Here is a 20,373-nt window from a genome sequence, read left to right on the forward strand (position 1 = left end):
TGCGATTAATGCAGAATTCTACATTTATTAGAAAGAGTTTCTTTTTACAGAGGAACTGCAGAAAGTACTAGAAAATGCAGTTACAGATGTTTCACAGCAGGCCTGACTCGACCTTTCATTCATTTGCATACATAATAAATAACATATACAAATCAAGACATGTAAAGGGTGGGGCTAAAAGGGGCGGAGCCTTCAGGGTGGCATATCTATATGCAGTCCAGAAAATAAAAATAAATAAACATCAAGTGTCCGTGCTAGCGTTTGACACTAAAGCAATCTAGTTTATACTATATACATACAAGTTGAGGTCTCATTGACCAGTCATGGTAAAAACACATCTGCATTCCTACACTTTCGTGTCACAATTTTGTTTTGTTACCGTCAAGTCATCTATTAGTAGATTTTAACAATAACGTAATTGCTGGTTTAGTGTGATGCTCGCCGTTTCGACCGTTTCTTTTTTGCATAGATGGAAAAGGACGAGTGGTGATGAAACCTGCTGAGAACAACATCTAGCCTTTGGTTTGTTTTATTTTTTTTCTTTCCCCACCCCTGACGCCGGGACGAACGCTCTCAGTTCCAGAGTTTGAGGAAGCTGTCCCACGATCCCGTGCAGACGCCCATTCCGTCCTCGGGGACGCCGGTGCAGCTCACGCGGTTGTCGTGGCCTGACAGGACACCTGCATGGAAAGGGTAAAACATCATCTACTTAGATAAGGGGTGTCCAAGTTGTTTTTGTTACAGGCATATGGTAGTTATGTTAGCATGATTTTTTTTTTTTTTTTTCCATTTCAGGCAGTTACATTCATCTCCACGAATACAGATCTTTGCTTTCAAGAAACAACAGAGAGACAAAAAAAGACACAAAACAAAAAACGAGATTGACCAACTTGAAAAAATATTCAACTTATTTGGCTACAATGGACGGCCCTAGACAACCAATCCTATTTGACTGTAAGGGGGGAACAGAGGTGGTACATGCAAGCCAGGCAGTTGCTTGGGGCCCCGGGCAATAAAAGGGCCCCAGGGCTATCAAAATAACATCCACAGAAAGGATGAGAATTGGCCATTTGAAATGAATTCACAGTAGCAAACCCCCCCACTTGTGTGACTCCACCCACTCTGCAGTAGCAACCTGACATTGGACTCAAGTGAAACATGTGATATTCAACATGCCTCGTTTATTAGGAGAAAGAACGAACAGGAAGGGGTTATGGGGGGACAGAAGAAAAGAAAGAAGCAGAGAGAGACCGAAGTAGCTCAAACAACAACAAGAAATACATTGAACGCTTACGCTAACTATGAATATGTTGGTGCTATCGTTAGCTAGTTTCCAGTTGGCGGGGTGAGTCAGAAAGATGAGTGATTGGGAGGGGTCAAGTGTACACAAATTAACTATGTGTAGAATCCAGTATTTGTGTGAATCCCTGGTGAGTGTAAATATGTTGGCCTCCTATTCTATGCTGTCTGATCACTAATCTTGACACCGAGTTTTTCTACTTGAGTGTGTCTAATTGCTCCTAGTCATACGTGAATCCCAAAATAAATGATTGGGAGGGGTGAATTGTACACAAATCAGCCATTCGTAGAACCCAGTATTTCTATGAATCCCTTTTGAGTGTTGATATGTTGGCATCCTATTCTATGCTGCCTGATCGCTAATCTTGACACCAAGTGTTTCTTCTTGAGTGTGTCTAATTGCACCTTGTCATGCATGAATCCCAAAATAAGTGATTGGGAGGGGTGAAGTGTACACAAATCAGCCATGTGTAGAACCCAGTATTTGTGTGAATCCCTTGTGAGTGTGGATATGTTGGCAACCTATTCTATGCTGCCTGATTGCTATTTCAGACACCGAGTTTTTCTACTTGAGTGTCTCTAATTGCACCTAGTCATGCGTGAATCCCATCAGACATGTGATAGTCCTGCAGACGAGTGGAAATGCCACGCCAATCACAGGGGAATCAGGTTATACGGCCGTCCAATGAGCAAGAGGAGAAAGCCAACAGAGGGGTGTGAAATGTGAGAGGATGAGATGACAAAAGTCCGAAATATTCGGGATAGGGAAAAGTCAAAAAAGACTCAAGTGAAACTTAAGTGTTGTAATTTTAAGTGTCTAAATTTATTTATTTATACTGTTAAATGTTTTTCTATTTAAATGTTTTATATACGTATGTTGTCTGCCAATTTTATTTTTCTTTTGGTGTGGCCTTATACATTTATTTATTGTTTATTTATGTGTGGTGTGCACAGATGAGGTGGGGTGGAGCCCACAGGGATTCCTTGCTTGGAGCCCTAAGAGACCCTAGCCACCCTAGTCAAAATGGATCGGACGTCTATTGTTGTCAATGGCACCCAATGAGTTGTAAGATGATGCCTTAGCGCTAAATTTAAGATCCTGTGAGCAAGCATTTACAATAGTAGTGTCATCTCTGTCAAGATTTGCAATTAATCGATGAATTTGATAGATTAATCTGGTGACACATTTCGCGATTAATTTAATTTTTGGCGATTAATCTGCCAATTGTGACGCTGTCAACCTCTATTGCCATCAATGGAACTGCAAACTAGTTAACAGACGATAAATCTGTCAATTGAAAAAACAATCAAGGAATTTTGTAGATGAATCAATCCGCTAGTTTTGTGATTAATCTATGAATTTTAACTTGTAAACCTCTCCCAGCAAAAATGGATTGAGCGTCTTTTGCCAACAATGGCACTGAAATGTGACTATTAATTGGTAGGGGGTTAACGATAGATTAACATGTCATATCGGTTTGCGATTAATGGATGAATTTGAAGTTCTAATCTGTTTAATTTTTGGTGATTGCTCTGCAAACTGTGATGTTGTCAGCCTCTTCCAGTCAAAGTGGATTGGACGTGTATTGACGCCAATGGCACTGAATCATGATCATTGGCTCTAAACAAGGTAATAATCGATAAATCTGTCAAATATTCAAGTGATCGATGAATTTGACAGATTAATCGAATTTTGTAATTAATCTACAAATTTTAATTTGTCAGCCCCTCCCAGTCATTAACTGGATGTTAATGATCGAAAAATCTGTCAATTTTATAAATAATCGATTAATTTGACGGATTAATCTGTCGGCTAATTTTGCGATTAATCTATGAATTTTAATTTGCGAACCCCTCCCAGTAAAAAAGGATTGAGCGTCTTTTGCCGTCAATGGCACTAAAATGTGATTATCGATCGGAACCGAGTTAACAATAGATTAATCGTCAAAATTTTTTACAATTAATCAATGAATCAATGAATTAAATTCATTTATCTATTGACACAATTGGTGATTATTCTAATTTTTGGCGATTTATCTGCGAATTGTGACGATGTCAGCCTCTTCCAGTCAAAATGGATTGGACGTGTATTGCTGTCAATGGCACTGAAATGCGATTAATGGCTGTAAACAAGGTAATAATCGATAAATCTGTCAATTTTTCAAGTAATCCATGAATTTGATAGATTAATATGTTGTCTAATTTTGAGATTAATCTATGAATTTTAATTTGTCAGCCCCTCCTGGTCAAAATGGATTAGATGTCTATTGCCTTTAATAGCACTGTAAACAAGTTCACGATCGATAAATCTGTCATATTTATAAATAATCGATGAATTTGATGGATTATTCTGCTGGCTAATTATGCGATTAATCTATGAATTTCAATTTGTCAGCCAGTCCCAGTAAAAATGGATTGAGCGTATTTTGCAGTCAATGGCACTGAAATTTGATTATTAATTGTAACGGAGCTTTTCGAATAATCAGTGAACTTGATCCATTTAATTTGCGATTAATCTAATTCCACTGTAATGAAGTTAATGATAGATTAATTCATCAAATGATTTTCCGATTAATCTGCAAATTGTAACACATTCAGCCCCTCCCACTCTTATGTACTAGCCCTCCCACTTCCAACGGATTGGACGTTTATTGCCGTCGGTGGCTGCCAACGAGTTAAACATCTCAATGATTTCGGCACGACATCTCGGCCGCTTACTCACCGACTCTCTCGCCCTTGAGCGAATCCCAGATGTGGCAGTTGAAGTCGTCGTAGCCGGCGAAGATGAGGCGGCCCGAGTTGGAGAGCGCCAGGGACGTGACGCCGGCGTTCAGGCTGCTGTCCTGGTAGCCAATGACTTCCTGGTCGGCGCGCAGGTCGTACATCTTGCAGCTGCAGTCGTCCGAGCCAGTGATGATAGCGTTGCCGCTTTGGAAGAACTGAAAGAAAAATGATTGGAGAACAGATGCTTTGATTTTGGTGGGAAACTCTTTGGAGATGTTGAAAAATGTCTTTTTTTCAATTAAATCATGTATTTGGTCCGTCAATTATTCGTGGATTTTAGTTTTTCGTGATTGGGTCGGGTCACTAACATCCACCACATATTTATTTCGGGTTCAATTCCTGTCATTTTTCACGAGGGGCCTGTTTTTTCTATCTCTATGTAAGGGTGTTTTTTAAAAAAATCGATTCTGAGATCTATAGCAATATCACGCAATTCTCGTATCGATTCAAAATCCAACTGTATTGGAAATAAACAATTCAGTGGCTGCACTTATACTCCCGTCCAGTAGCTGGCACTGGATATAATATATAATAATATTATAAGTACGCCTCAGCCTAACATTGTGTCCTTTTTTTTCTATAGGGAATGGGACGTACTACGTCATTGTTTGGACGCGCCTCCATGCTCGCAATATGATTCACTTCCGGGTCGGCAGACTCAATGCGGATTGTAACGTGTGGTCGTGCTAAGCTAACTCTTTCGGTGCTTTAGAAAGAAATTATGGGTGTGTATTGTTGTGTTACCGGGTGCAACAGCTTCTCCTACGACTAAAAAAAGGGCGAGGAAAACTGGACTCACTCACCGTTTTCCTGCATGGAGGACCAAATATCAGATCACGAAGGCACGACTGATGGCTGGATTGCAGCGGTTCGTCGGAAAAGCATTTCTTATGATCATATTTCTGCTGGAATGAGAGTATTCCCCTCATCTCTACTCTTGTAAGTTGAACGATTTATCCATTTTGGTTTCAATCCGGTTTTTTTGTTGTTTTTTTTACTGTTGTGTAAATCTGCCTCGGTAGCAATGCTAACCTACTCCTCCTCCTCACCTACCTGTTGTGTTACTAGGAAAACCTGCATATGAAATGCTGACAACACATCCCGATTGGTCACCATATCTCTTCTTGGGTTATTCTGAGGTCAAGCGCACCACATCGGAGCGTTATGAGAGGTTGGAAAGGCGAAGAGTGCACGCTGAAACTTCAGTTTGCTCTGCTCTTACAAACACGATCCCAAGTGTTGTTGTGAAAAGTCAATAAAATATGAATACCAAAACATGACTTGAACAACTTCTTGACAAACTGTAACTGCTTGTTGTTTACTTCAGGTCTTCATAATAAACATGTGTAATAATTACAAAGTCAGGTGACTTAATTTTGTTATTCTATTTGGAATATGCATTGACAATTTTTGGACAGTGTTGTAGACAAGAACTGGGACTGATAAGTTGCAATAGATTTATTTCAAGTAATGCAATTTCTCCAATACGATATTTTAATTGACAGTTTAAAATCTTTAAATTAGTGCAAACAAGGCCCACCCTCTGACGGTGGCAGCAAATATTATATAATTATAAGTAATACACAAATACAAGATCACAATAAACGTGTCTTTGTCAAAGCAGTTTAAAACCCTATTTACTGGCCTTAGGTAAATTGCCAGACAGGATAAATATGTGCTTTAAAGTTCTTGCATTTCCATTTTAAGTATTGCAAGTACTAGTCTCCAACACAGTATTTGAACTGACAGTTTAAAATCCTTTTAGTACAAAATGGCCCACACTCTGGCAGGGGACAGCAAATATTATAATACATAATACATTATAAAAAGCTATATACTATATAAATACAAGAGCACAACAAAACCTGTATTTTTTCAAAGCAGTTAAAAAACAACCAGTGGCCTTAGGTAAATAAAGGTGTAAAAATATGTACTTTACAGTTCTTGCATTTCTATTTTAGGTATTGCAACTTTTCCAACACTATTTGAATTGACAGTCTAAAGTCTCCATAAGTGCAAATAAGAATATTATAATTTAAAAATAATAATAGAATATATAAATTCAACATTACAATGAAACGTGTCTTTGTCAAAGTGGTTTAAAAAAAATAATAATAATAATACGTCACTGGCCATAGTTAAATAGCCAGGCAGAATAAATATGTGCATTACAGTTCTTGCATTTTCACAAGTTAAAAGCCCGCAGTTCATCGACGAGAAGGGCAGACCCAGATGGCGTCTGCAGCAGGGGCTTGTTTGAGTCCGACACAGGACAAATGGAACCACTCCATTGAACAAATTTTCTTTGTCAAATGATCCAAGAAGAGAGATGGTGACAAATCGGGATGTGTTGTCAGCAGGTTTACCTAGGAACACAACAGGTAGGTGGGTCGTAGTAGGCGAGCATTGCTACCGAGGCAGATTTACACAACGGTGTAAAAAAAGAAAAACGTATTGAAACCAAAAGTGGATAAATCGTTCAACTTACAAGAGTAGAGATGACAGGAACACACTCTCATTCCAGCAGAAATATGATCATAAGAAATGCTTTTCCGACGAACCGCTGCAATCCAGCCATCCGTCGTACCTTCGTGATCTGATATTTGGTCCTCCATGCAGGAAAACGGTGAAAAGTGAGTCCATTTTTCCTAACCCCTTTTTTTTGTCGTAGGAGATGCTGTTGCACCCGGTAACGCAACAATAAGCACCCATATTTTCTTTCTAAAACACCGAAAGAGTTAGCTTAGCACTACCACACGTTACAATCCGCATTGACTCTGCCGAACCGGAAGTAAATCATATTGCCAGCATGGAGGCGCGTCCAAACAGTGACGTAGTACGTCCCATTCCCTATTTAAAGAAAAAAAGTAACATAGATCAACTTATAATAAAGTATAACTTTTTTAACATTGTGTTGCTTGTAACAGAAAAGACTTAACGCGCATCAATTTGCCTGAAGTTAAAAAAAAAAAAAAAAAAAAAAGTCACATCCAAACTGTAAAAATACACTCAAGGTACATTTTTGACCATTTGATACTGAAAAATAAAATGTAATAAAATTAGTAAATAATAACAAATTCAAATTGATTAGAAACATTTACTCTTCAGGACAACATGCCAAAAAATTTGACCGAAAAAAAACAAAACTGAATAGAAGGGGGGAAAAAGGTCTTTGGACAGAAGGAAAGTTTTTATTTTCGCTGATTCACCACAGTGCTCACTGGTTTACTGATATAACACTGACAAAGCAGGACGATTGTGACAATTGGCAATATTCGGCACGTTTTCGCTGAAAAACAATCAAGCGGTTTATCAATGAGATTGAGGTCTAATGTCTTTAAGTGGCGTCTTAACTGATTTGGCTTCTCCGCTATAATCATTTTTAGACTCAGTAAACAGTGATCTTTCCTCATTTCCCACTATATTAAAAGTCAAAGGCAAACGGCCCGAAAAAAGCGCATTCTCGGCGGCCGAGGGAGAACCGTAGGTGAGGGCGGTGGTCGTGACGATCCCAAGCCGAAAACGGCACTTCTCGGCCGGACACGTGAGAACCGAAGAAGACAGTGGCTCGCTGCGTGAGTCCAGCTCTGCATGAGTCTCTTCCGTGTGCTCTTGCTTACTTCAAAAATACTGCACGCACTTTGAAAATGATAGCGCCACTGCCACCCACGGAGTGGATGTGCAAGTACACTTTATTCTAGTACGGCAAAAAAAAAAAAAAAAAAAAAAAAAAGCATGTTCCCCGAGGTCACTCGCGCCCCCCGTGGCATCGCTCTGCGCCCCCCTGGGGGGGGCGCGCCCCACCATTTGAGAAGTACTGGTCTAATCCAACTAGAGATTTGTGTACATCGCCCTCTAATGTTTGCTCAGATTAGTCCTTTTATACGTGAAATTTGGGCTCATTTTGGTTGTGACTGCAAAAACAGAGGCACGGAGTATTTTGAATCCTACATTCAAGCAGGTTTGGACTAAAAAAGAGAAAATGTTATAATGAAAACCATAATGAGGAGGATAGCATCCTTTCCCATATTTACTGTTTCACTGTTTGTATTACTCTAACACTCCCAATAAATAGCATTTAAATTATTATTTAAGAAAACAAGTCAAATATATTTGATATTATGAGTAGTTGGACTGGGAGTGATTGGAATTTGCAGCACCAAGACAATGGGCACATAAGGGCATAACGGATACAGGATGCCTGCTGACTACGTGCGCGTCATGCAGCTGACTGAGCGAGATTGATGCTGATGGATCGAAACAAGCAGGTGATGGCAAAGACATCTAAAAGCACATGTCTGGACCACCAAATCCTGCCTTCTGGTAACCAACAATGGACAATCCAGAACAATGAAAGGACATCCTCTCCTCCCACAAGGAACATCTGATAACGGAGGAACCCGCGACTGAGAAGTGAACACTCAGCGCTCACATAGCGCTGGGGATGGCAAAATCCTCAACTCTCATTGCCCTGTCCAATCCACAACATACAATAATCCGATACAATGCCCAAACACACTTTTTTTCCGGACCACAGCCTGCCTCACCAGAGCCTTTAAAAGACTGAATGTTTTACTAATCGCTGTCATTTTTCTCGAGAATCTTTTGATTGGTGACCTTGGATCCAGCCTTCCTCTTCGTCTGGGTCTTTTTGCTGTTTTTGCTTTGCTATCTGATTGCTATCGACTTAGAATAAATTATCAACTCATGTTTCAAAGCCTTTTTCCAGCTTTTTTGCCTTGCTATCTGATTGCTATCGACTTAGAATAAATTATCAACTCATGTTTCAAAGCCTTTTTCCAACTTTTAAAATGGAGTCAGTATAAGGGGTTAAAACTAAGGTGAATGCGCGGAGTTTGGCCTTTTGACCACGTTGGTGGAATTGCGCCGGCCCGGGTCGTTGGAATTGCACTAGTGTGGTTCCGTCGGTCTGGCTAAAGGGTCAAATTCCAACAACACCATTGACTTGCGTTAGTTTCTTCTCCTCCCACAAGGAACATCTGATAACGGAAGAACCCACTACTGAGAAGTGAACACTCAGCACTCACGCGGCGCTAAGGATGGCAAAATCCTCAACTCCCGTTGCCCTGACAACAGTAATGCCCGAATTCTCCTGTCCAATCCACAACAGACAATAATCCTAAACAATGCCCAAACACAACCTTCTTCCGGACCACAGCCCGCCTCACCAGAGGCTTCAAAAGACTGAATTATTTAGCTAGCGTGGTCTTTTCTTGTGAACATTTTTGTGTACTTGTTGTTTGTCGACACTGGAGGCAGCATTCATCTTCGTCTGGGTCTATTTGTCATTTTGCCTTACTGTCTGATTGCTGTCGACTTGGAATAGATTGTCAACTTGTGTTTGGAAGCCTTTTTCCAGGTTTTAAAATGGCGTCCGTACAAGAGGTTAAAACTAAGGTGAACGCGAGGAGTTTGGCCTTTTAGCCGAGTTGTTGGTGTTGCGCTGGCCCAGGTCGTTGGAATTACGCTAGCACAGTTCTGGCGGTTTAGCTTTCTAAAGTGATATACAAATATTGCAATAATCGTCTTCATGTAGTATCGGGATTAACCTGGACCGTATCGAAACGTGACCTGTGAATCGTGATACGAATTGTATCGCCAAGTATGAGGCAATGCACACTATTATCTCTACTGTTACTAGATTAATGCGCGTCTCACAGCGATGGCGTTGATGTCGCTGGTGTGGCCGATGAAAGTCTGCTTGCAGGAGCCTTCCCGGATGTCCCACAGCTTGGCCAGAGAGTCGCAGGCCCCCGAGATGAACATGTTCATGTCAGGGGACAGGGCCAGAGACATGCAGTCCCCGATGTGGTTGGTGAAGACCACCTTCTGCTTGCCCGTCTCCAGGTCCCACAGGCAGCTAGCGACAGGAAGAACAGGAAGTTAATTGTCGGTGACGTCAACCGGGTTGCGCGAATTTGTTGGCGCTCACCAAGTGGTGTCGCCGGACGCTGTCAGGATCTCCGAGTCGCTCAGAAAACGGCAGCACGACAGGTAACCTACGTCACCCAGACCATTTTGTTAGTCCTTTTCTGTCTGTACAGTACTTACTTACTTTGACTGGCGTTCTGCTTTTGTCACCTGTGTGCGCATCCAGTTCTCTGAGGGTCTTGGGACTGGCCGCCTTGATGTTGTAGACGGTGCACATGTTGTCCAGACCACCGCTGGCCACCAGGTTACCTGATGGCGCAAACGCCACACTCATAACCCACGCCGACTTCAGAGGGACTGCCACTAGCTGGAAAAGCACAGAGATTCATGACGATACAGAAGCAAATGAATTGAGAAAATTGGTGAAAATGACAAAATTAGGAGTTGAGATGATGTTTTTGGGAGGGTAGAATTCTAACCAGGAAACTGTGGATGAATCAAGTTTTTGTTTGTTGTTGTTTGTTGACATTTCAGCATAGGTGGGTAAAGTAGCCAAAAATTTTACCCAAGTAAGAGTAGCGTTACTTCGCAGTAACATTACTCAAGAAAACGTAAAAATATTCATCCGAGACATGTACTTAGGTACAAGTAGAAAAGTACTTGGTGAAAAGAATACTCAAGTAATGGGTAACATTGTGAGTCGCTGCTTACAATTTTCTTTTAACAATGGTATTTTTCTCAGCGCAATATCTCCTACATAAAGGTTTATTATTATTATATTGTACTATAACCACATTGCACCAAAGAAATGGGAAAAAAAATCATTGGTGAGAGGAAAAAATCTGCAGCAATGAAGCAAAATTCATCCAAAAAGCATGAGTGCTCTCTAGTGGAGAAAACATTAGAGCTGGGAATCTTTGGGCACCTAACGATTCGATTACGATTACGATTCAGAGGCTCCGATTCGATTATAAAACGATTATTGATGCACCCCCCTCCTTTTTTAATTAAAAAAAATAATAATTATTTATTTATTTTATAAATGTTTTGTACATTAGTTCCAAAATTGTTCAAAAATACTCTCAGGCTAAACCAAACTACTATTTCAGTATCAAGTTAACATATAGCAGTGAACAAATATACAAAAATAACAGTAAATAAAAAAACTCCAGTCCCCATTCTGTATCAGCAGCTTTAAACTACATTCAATTAGTTTAATGTTGTGAATCAACTGTTACAGTTGTTAAAATTGCTCCCGTTGTTCCATAATTTCCCGTCTCTCTACTTTTGTCCAAGTTTTAAAACTATTTCATCATTTAAAGATAGATTTAAGACAAGATTCTACGGAGCCGCCTAGGTGCCAGGATAGAAAAAATTTAAAAAAATCATAGCTAATCTGTACCCTCAGATTAGTAAACTGTACCCACAGATTAGCAATCTGTACCCACAGATTACTAAACTGTGGGTACAGTTTACTAAACTGTACCCACAGATTACTAAACTGTACCCACAGTTTACCAATCTGGACCCACAGATGGCTTGGTTACTAAACTAAACTAAACTAAACTAAACTAAACTAAACTAAACTAAACTGTGTCCACAGTTTACTAACATTGGTGACTACAGTTTCCGGGTCATTGCTAAACTGTGGGTACAGATTAGCAATCTGTCGGTACAGATTAGTAATCTGTGGGTACAGATTAGTAATCTGAGGGTACAGATTAGTAAACTGTGGGTACAGTTTAGTAAACTGTGGGTACAGATAGGTAAACTGTGGGTACAGTTTAGTAAACTGTGGGTACAGATTAGTAAATGTGGGTACAGATTAGCTATGATTTTTTATTTTTTCTACCCTGGCACCCGGGGGGCTCCGTAAGATTCTGCCGATTTAGGAGTATTTTAGATAAAAAGTTAATTAGGTTCGCTTCTAGAGAGGTTTACTGCTTTAGGATGGCGGCTGTTTACTTACGCCGGAAAGTCTGTCATTTCGCATCTCTGTTCAATAATACATGTTGTAACACCGACGTCGTATGTCATTTTGAATCTAGTTCTACATATATATGATATCTACTGTAGCCGTATGTTTGTAGCAACTAGCAACTGGGCGTTGTTTGTAGCAGCTGTCAGCCGCAGTCAGGTATGATTGTTTTTTTTATCTAGCGGCATGAGTTGAACATGATATTTACTCTCGGTCCGTTTCTCATTGCGTCCTGTAGACCGCGCTGACTGTTTTATTTCTGCTTTACCTGGTATAATTCAATAATCGGATTTGGATGTTTGTGAATCGTTCTCGAATCTTCCACGGCCAAATCGCGAATAATCTTAGAATCGGAAATTTCGCACGCCTCTAGAAAACATATTCCCTATGACATTAAAAGGATCATAGGCCCAGTTTTCCATGGTCAATCGGTGACAAATAAAACCTGGGAGAGAGTTACAATCTGTGCTTTCGAATCATGTTGACAGCAGTGATCTATGCCAAATACTTTTCAATTTTTTTACGGTGCTTTAAAGCCGCCATGTGACTAAACAGGCCGGCGTGATCATAGAACTGCAAGCTTGAGTCTGATTGGTATAATACAGTCATATGACTATTGTTGCGACGTCTCACTGGTAAAACTGGTAGAGCCACTGTTGGCATGGAAAAATGTGATGACTAAAACTTTAAAAACTACTCTTAGAAGTACATTTTTCTCAAAAAGTTACTCAAGTAAATGTAACGCGTTACTACCCACCTCTGCTTTTCAGACATGTCGAAGGACCCACCTTGTTTCCTGTGAAGGTGTCCCACACCAGAAGCTTGCCGTCCTGCGACGCGCTCACCATTTGTCTGTCGGGCACACCCCGAAAATTCCGTAAATCGGGGCACTCATAAGTCAAGATTGAATTTTCCTAGCGTAGCTCACCTGGAGTCAGCTCCCCAGTGCATGGCATAGATTTTAGCCAAATGACCTTTGAGCGTCTTCCTCTGCTTGAGTTGAACGCGACCGACCGATGCCACGCTGCCCGCCGCCGCCGACATGGTGGTGTCGTTCACGGCCTTGCGCGCCGCCTAGTATCGAAAGACTAACAGTTACCCAAAACTCGCGTTTATTTTCTTTTGTTCAGATCTTACCTCGATCTTGGCCCGGAGTCCGTCGCATTCCTTTTTCAAAGCGTCAATCTCAGCTTTCTCGGAGGCCATGGCGACACTAGTTCGGGGACGTTAATGGCGGGAAATGCAAGTGAAACTAAGACAAATACAGAAAAAGAAAGGTGGATGGGAAATTCAGAGATGGAAATCTAGTCAAGGATCAAGGTCAGTGCTTAATTTGAAAATCATAAGGTGCCGGAACACAAAGTACATATGACAGCGCAGGGATGATGAGAAGGGCACAGGTCCCAGAACATGCGCAGAAAATGGCGCTGAAAACAACACGCAAATGCCCACTTATCATGCTGTGGGACTTACAAGCCTCAATTTAAGATAATATCCATGGTATAATTGTTATGACAACAATTTACAATTATTTAGGCTATACTCTGCACAGCACGGGCAATTGCCCAAATAACCACAGGTGGGACTTACAGTACACTGTCAGCAATTAGTTTCTTAACAGGTCTAACTTGCAAAACATTTTTTTTTTTTAAATCAGAGATTACAATAAATTAGGGCTGTCAAAATTATCGCGTTAACGGGCGTTCATTAATTTTTAAAATTAATCACATTAAAATGTTTGACGCTTTTAACGCAGATGCCCCGCTCAGACAGATTTAAATGACGGTACAGTGAAACGCTCATGTGGTGGTCCTTGCCCACACTCCCCTCTGCTGGCTTTTATTGTTATGACACTTCCTGTTTTGATGTTTTAACCTGGCTCACCTGGGAGTGCACCTGCAGCTCATCATTGATCAACACTGCTTATAAGGAGCGGCCCGGGCAGCAAGCAGGTGCCAGATGATTCTGCCAATCACCAGTGGTACATCGGCCAACTACGTCTGTAGTGTTTGACAATCATTGATAGATCTCTTGCTTAATCTTGTTCTTTGCCACCAGGACAACCACCCATCAAGCCACCACAGCCTGAACCACAGCCACAGCCTGAACAACAGCCACAGCCTGAACCACAGCCACAGCCTGAACAACAGCCACAGCCTGAAGCCCAGCCACAGCCATACACATCGCCATTGTTCAATAAAAACCCTTTACTCCACTACCGTTTCCTGGTCGCACTTTGGTCCACCTCAACTTTGCCAAGTTTGCCGTGACAGCTCACTTGTTAATTGTGTTTTATGGAGTTTTGCCGCCCTCTGCTGGCGCTTGGGTGCGACTGATTTTATAGGCTTCAGCACCCATGAGCATTGTGTAAGTAATTATTGACATCAACGATGGCGGGCTACTAGTTTATTTTTTGATTGAAAATTTTACAAATTTCATTAAAACGAAAACATTAAGAGGGGTTTTAATATAAAATTTCTATAAATTGTGCTAACATTTTTCTTTTAAGAACTACAAGTCTTTCTATCCATGGATCGCTTTAACAGAATGTTATTAATGTTAATGCCATCTTGTTGATTTATTGTTATAATAAACAAATACAGTCCTTATGTACCGTATGTTGAATGTATTTATCCATCTTGTGTCTTATATTTCCATTCCAACAATAATTTACAGAAAAATATGGCATTAACTAAGTAATTAACTCGATTAAAAAGTTTAGTCGTTTGACAGCCCTACAATAAATAACACAAACCCATTCTTTTACGAGTTTCATCCCCTTTACAAACCCGAATTTCCTAAAGGGGAATTGGCCTGTTGCTCCGGCTGTTGGTGGTCCGCCTGGCAGACTAATGGCGCTGTAGCTGGTACCCACTCAGAGTGGCACTGAACCTAACCAGCTGCTGCCACGGTAGCAGCCTCCTGCCCCAGCACCCGGCTAGCTGCTATTAGCCTGGAACTTAAGACACACTGCTGCTCCAGCTAGAGTCTGGGACCCAGCTCCTCGTTGGCTCTTTCGAGCCCGAACGAAATCGTCCGTGCAATCAGATTCGTTTATTTGCGTGACATGTTTTTAACGAGCAAAGTCACTCTTGCGCGTTGGAAGTCGTCTCCACAACAACACAGATGGCGAACGGGAGAGCCGAGAATATGTTCCTATCCGCGGTAAATTCAGTTTTAAATGACCAAAAACACATTGAGTCGCTAAAACCAACAGTCTGTCTCACGCTAGCCATGTTGAATAAACCTCTCCGTTGTCAGTTCTCCGCTCTCCTAGTATGTTTACGTCCCCGTGCTAGAGTTTCTTGTCTTTTTACCAACGTCACATCCGCCCGTCGCTGATTGGTCCACTCCGCCGTCTGTTTGCTGTGACTTGCTCCGCCCTAGAAATTTGATCCACTGAACAGTTGCCAGACTGGAATAGCAGTGAGTCTGGAGTTCCAAGCTAAGCTGCTGTTGTGCTAGCCTCCTGCTGGACCCGGTCCATGCCATTAGCATGATCGCTGCAGCTGTCCTCATCGCCGGTTGTTGCTTTTCTGACTCCTCTGACTCTTCCTTCTTTTTGAAAAAAGAGTAAATGCAACTGTCTTTTTGGCATGTTGAAATACCGTTTGACCCTGGCTGCTTGCTCCCCAGATGCCGCAAATTTCCCAAGTTATTCCATTTGTTTGTCCATGTTTTCAGTGTATCAACAAATCTCTGAATCTTTCAAATGACGTTAAATTTTTATAAACAGCATACAATTCTTGGGATTTGTCCTGTAAATGAATTCATGCATATTATTATTTTATACTTTCTTTTAAAAACTTTAAAAGAAACCCCTGATCAAGGTTGTGTCTTGAGCAAGTCAGGTCAAACCAAGCAGGGACGTAACTTAAGTCTTTGACAATTGGGCTTGAGTGAGTTTTGATTATTTTTGACTCCATTTGGTGGTGACGTATCTGGAATAAATGTAAGAATGAACTAATCTGAACTATATGTGGAGTTTAAGGGGGGGCCAGGGCCTCCTGGTGGTCTAAAATTGTCACTGCATGTAATTGACTTTCCTTTTCAATATATATATATATATATATAAGTTATAAAGCAAAATACCTGCAACAAAATGAACTAAAATTACCAAAAAAATATTTTTTTGTATGGGTCAAAATTATTTTTCGAACAGATCATATGACTAGCACCTTAGACGGTCATTTGCTTTGCATATTTTGATTGAAGCTTTTTTAGGGATTGAATTATTGACATAAATGTCCTACCCACAATACGGCCCAAACACAAAATCAAAGAAAACTTTTTTAATGAAAAATTAAGTGTTCAAAGGCAAATTTTGGAGTCTCAAATACTTTGGGCATTCAAAAACTTTTTTTCTATGATTGAAATTTTTCTTTTTTTTTTTGATTGAAGTGATTTTTTTTTTTTTTTGTGAAAATATATATTTTTTTGTATGAAGCAACTTATTTTTTGATTGAATAATAATTACACAAATGTCCAAGCCAAAATGCGGCCCAGACACAAAACAACATTACTTCAATCAAAATAGTTGCTCCAATCAAAAAAAAAAAAAAAAAAAATTCAAATAAAAATAGCTTTCAAATGCATTTTTGGAAGTTTCAAATTTGTTTTTGCATTTTTTTTAATTGAAAATATATATTTTGATTGAAGCTTTTTTTTTTTTTTTGATTGAAGCAACTTTTTTTTTTAACGAATAATGAAGACACAACTATACCTCCATATGGCTCCGTCCAGGAGATACAATTTTTGACTGAGGTAACTACATTGGCACAACACCGGCGGGCATACCATATTCAATGGATGATCATCTTGGCGAAAAGTATAGCTGTCCTGCCAGCAGCCTGATTTAGAATTCCCCTCAAGAATGAAGGAAAACAAAAAAATGCTCACTTTCAACTTACAGTATTATTAAAATAAGTTATTTTTTTTGCTGACACTGCGTTTTGGGGTCATCAACATGTTGTGCCCCCCTTGCCCCAAAAATCAAACTCCGCCTATGATCTGAACCTACACAGAGAGGACTTTTCATAGGGGTCAGGTATCTCCTTATTATTTTGATTATCCTGACTGTTTTTTAACAATATTTGTGACTCTGGCTTCATTAAGAAAATCAGAAAGTCACCCAAGATTGTCAGTCCTTGTATTCCTTGCGCCATTTACAGTCCTTCAAAACGTGGATTCTGATCAGTACAGACCTGAATCTGAACCTTACTAGAGACTCCACTTGGACATGAGAGTTTAAAACTTGAGACTTGGTGAGGTATTTTACATACAGTGGAATTCCCTTACTCTCATTGGGCAAATGAACAACTACAAAACTACAGATCTGACCTAAAAACTGGACCTGTCTTGAAACATCTAAACAAAGTTCTGCTTGGACTGACACTGGATGGAGTCATACAAGTGCACGTTTCAAGTTGTTTGTCTTAGGCAAGTCCAAACTGGACTTGTTCTTGAGGTGGGATCAAATCAGAAGCAAAATGTGAGACATCCAAACAAAGTTCTGCTTGGTCTGAAACTGGATGGAGTCATACAAGCGCAAGTCTCAAGTTGCTTTGTCTCAGCCAAGCCCAATCTTGCGTTAAGTCAGGTGATCTTGTTAATGCAGTATCCAGTCTTCTAATGAGAAGGGACTAATAACTTATCCTATTTCTGATCGCAAATTAAGTCCCAATTCAAGGGACTGTATCGATGCAAAGTATCACCGGAAGTCATGAAGAACACTAAGATCACTTACAACAAAATTGACCTATCTATCAAACCTCCATGATTAGTTATTGCTAACCATCTCTTGAGTGAAATCAAATCCCAAGTCTCAGAACATTAGTTTTTTGGTCAAATCACAAGTCTTCAAAAGAATAACATGGTCAGAATCCACAACGTTTCCACGGCAACCTCAACCAGTACGTGACGGCGCCAAGATCACGTCAGCCGTGACCTGAATACGCTGACCCAGAACACCTTTGAACGTGAAAGATTAGACATGTACCTGACGGACATAATCTCATTTAATGCCGTTAACGCTCCGATGACCAGGAAGCAACGGCGAAGGAAAGGGACCAGGAACGTCGGACCCTGACCTGGACCATCAAAACCTAACCGGAGTTAATTCCAACCTCGAATGTCGGAACCTAACCATGAAAAGCTGAACCTGATCTGGAATATATAACCCTAACCTGAAAATGCTAACCCTAACCCACCTAATGTCAATTTTTTTTAATTCCATAATAATCCTTTAGAGTGTCGTTTACAGCTTGTAAGTGAACCTCACATGTAGTCGAAGGTATTTCAGTTGAGTACTTTCCATCAGGTTGCTTTAATTGGATTACTAACAGATACCGATATCTCAAAATGATCGAGACCAGGAGTGGTATGGAGTGTTTGACTCTGGAAGCATCTGGTAACGCTTTGAGAAACGTCTTTTTTATCGATGCCAGTGACATATATTGACATGCAGAACAAATAAATGCAAGATGGCAGAAAGAGCCGATAACCAATAAATTGCCATTCATACCTCCGCAAAGACAAAATCAAGATGTTTTCAGAAGAAATACTTCATGGGATGTTGTTTGTGAAGTTTTTCTACAGTTCGTGCAGACCAAACAAGTTTGGGTAACATATTTGTTGTCTGAAAATTTTTTGTCATATCAGATTGTGTCTAGTTTTAAAGATTTCTGTCAGGTTTTTGCAGTTTTCAACCTCACAATAAGCTAATGACCTTGGCGTCATTGGCTAATGCTAATTAGCATTCCATCAACGCTTGTCAGAAATTAGCAAAAGTCAAGTTTTTCTCATTGACTGGATAGTTCATTTTGCTTCCTGACTGTAAGATAGGAAGAAATTCCGTGAAATTCCGAGGATGCAAGTGGCAAAGAACAGTCGCTAAAGCGAGAAGGTGCCTGGGTAAATCCTTCAGGAGATCTTCAACGGCAAGCTTTAGAGCTTCAATCTGCAGTCATCCGATTAGCGGCTGCTCTTGAGCGTATGACCGAGTAGCATCCTCAAGGAGAGGATGGCAAAATGCGGGAAATTGACGCAAAACTTTGGCAAGAAAGATGGACAAATGATGTTGAGATTCTCAAATTTCCCAAAAAGTTCCTCATCAAGAAACATGAGAGACGATAAACTGACAGAAAATGAGAATCTCCTATATAGCATCTTAAAAACTGAAATCTCGCTTACCTTTCCTTCACACGTCCGGTTCTCGGGTGGACGTCGGGCAAAGGCGACTGCTGCTCTGGGACGCCGACTGGTCGCTGGTGCTCAACTCCTCTGGCGTCTCCTGCTCGCCGCTGAGGATTGCAGGGGATGAAGGAGATCAGAGATGAAGGGATAAAGCTCAACGATGGAAATAGAGAGAAGGAGCGAGCCACGGCGAGCGGCCGAGGGATGCTAAACCGATTGAGAGGTCGCAGGGGAATCAGGTTATCCGGCCGTCCAATGAGCGGGAGGTGAAAGCCAACAGGTGGGCGTGAAATGCGAGAGGATGAGACGATGAGAAAAGTGCAAGTCCGACCCATCCGGGATGGAAAAAAGTCAAAAAGTTCGCCCGATTGATTTGTTTCATGAATCTTTTATGACCATATGAATAGAATAGAATATGAATAGACCAGTGGTTCTTAACCCGGGTTTGATCGAACTGTAGGAGTTTGGTGAAGGTGAAGAAACGCAGAACCATATTTTTGTCTGTTGATTAAATCTAAGAAAAGTGTTTTTTTTTTTTTTTTTTTTTACCAGGTTTTGGACTGGTTTGCTCCCAATTCACATTTCTCTTAACTAGGGTTCTTCCGATCATGTTTTTTTGCTCCCAATCCGATCCCGATCGTTTTAGTTTGAGTTTCTGCCTATCCCGATATTTCCCGATCCGATTGCTTTTTTTGCTCCCGATTCAATTCCAATCATTATTCCAGATAATTTTACCCGATCATATACATTTTGGCAATGTATTAAGAAAAAAATGAATAAAACTCGGACGAATATATGGCGGAAAACACAGACAAGGCTGAAAAAGCAGTTTCTGCTCTTGCACTCCGCTTAAAAAGAAACTTCTGTATTTTAAGCCAAAGCAACTATTGTGTTTGACAGAACAATTTGTCTATATGCTGCCATAGCAGATTCATGGCACATTAAGCCCCCAAACTATTTTTAATTTGTCCGTTTTACCCTGAAAACCCCCGTTTACAGACGTCGCGCAACCGCTTTTGTTTCAACCAAGCCATAAAACGAAGGTAAGAAATTATATTTATTGTTCAATATGATCATCATTTTCAGCTTAGAATCATTAATTGATGTTTAATATTTCGCTTAAAAAAAAAAAACGACTTAAAAAACGTTATTCACTCGTATATTTTAAACTTTTAAACAAATTATGTCACAATGAAAAAAATGGCGTCTGTAAAAAAGTCACAGAT

At 40.4% G+C, this 20,373-nt stretch overlaps 1 protein-coding gene across 1 annotated transcript; it reads right to left on the reverse strand.

Moving 5' to 3' along the window:
- Positions 1-19,326, reverse strand: gnb3b (guanine nucleotide binding protein (G protein), beta polypeptide 3b). The gene is made up of 9 exons (XM_057827564.1): positions 19,145-19,326; positions 13,091-13,205; positions 12,882-13,027; positions 12,742-12,805; positions 10,186-10,342; positions 10,037-10,103; positions 9,763-9,964; positions 4,022-4,238; positions 1-680 (listed from the first exon to the last, which is right to left on the reverse strand). Exons 2-9 carry the CDS (start codon positions 13,157-13,159, stop codon positions 574-576), a joined length of 1,029 nt encoding a protein of 342 aa, XP_057683547.1. The 5' UTR covers positions 13,160-13,205; positions 19,145-19,326; the 3' UTR covers positions 1-573.
- Positions 19,327-20,373: the final 1,047 nt, after the last annotated feature.

This window comes from Corythoichthys intestinalis, chromosome 22 (genome assembly GCF_030265065.1).
Source record: "Corythoichthys intestinalis isolate RoL2023-P3 chromosome 22, ASM3026506v1, whole genome shotgun sequence".
NCBI lineage: Eukaryota > Metazoa > Chordata > Actinopteri > Syngnathiformes > Syngnathidae > Corythoichthys > Corythoichthys intestinalis.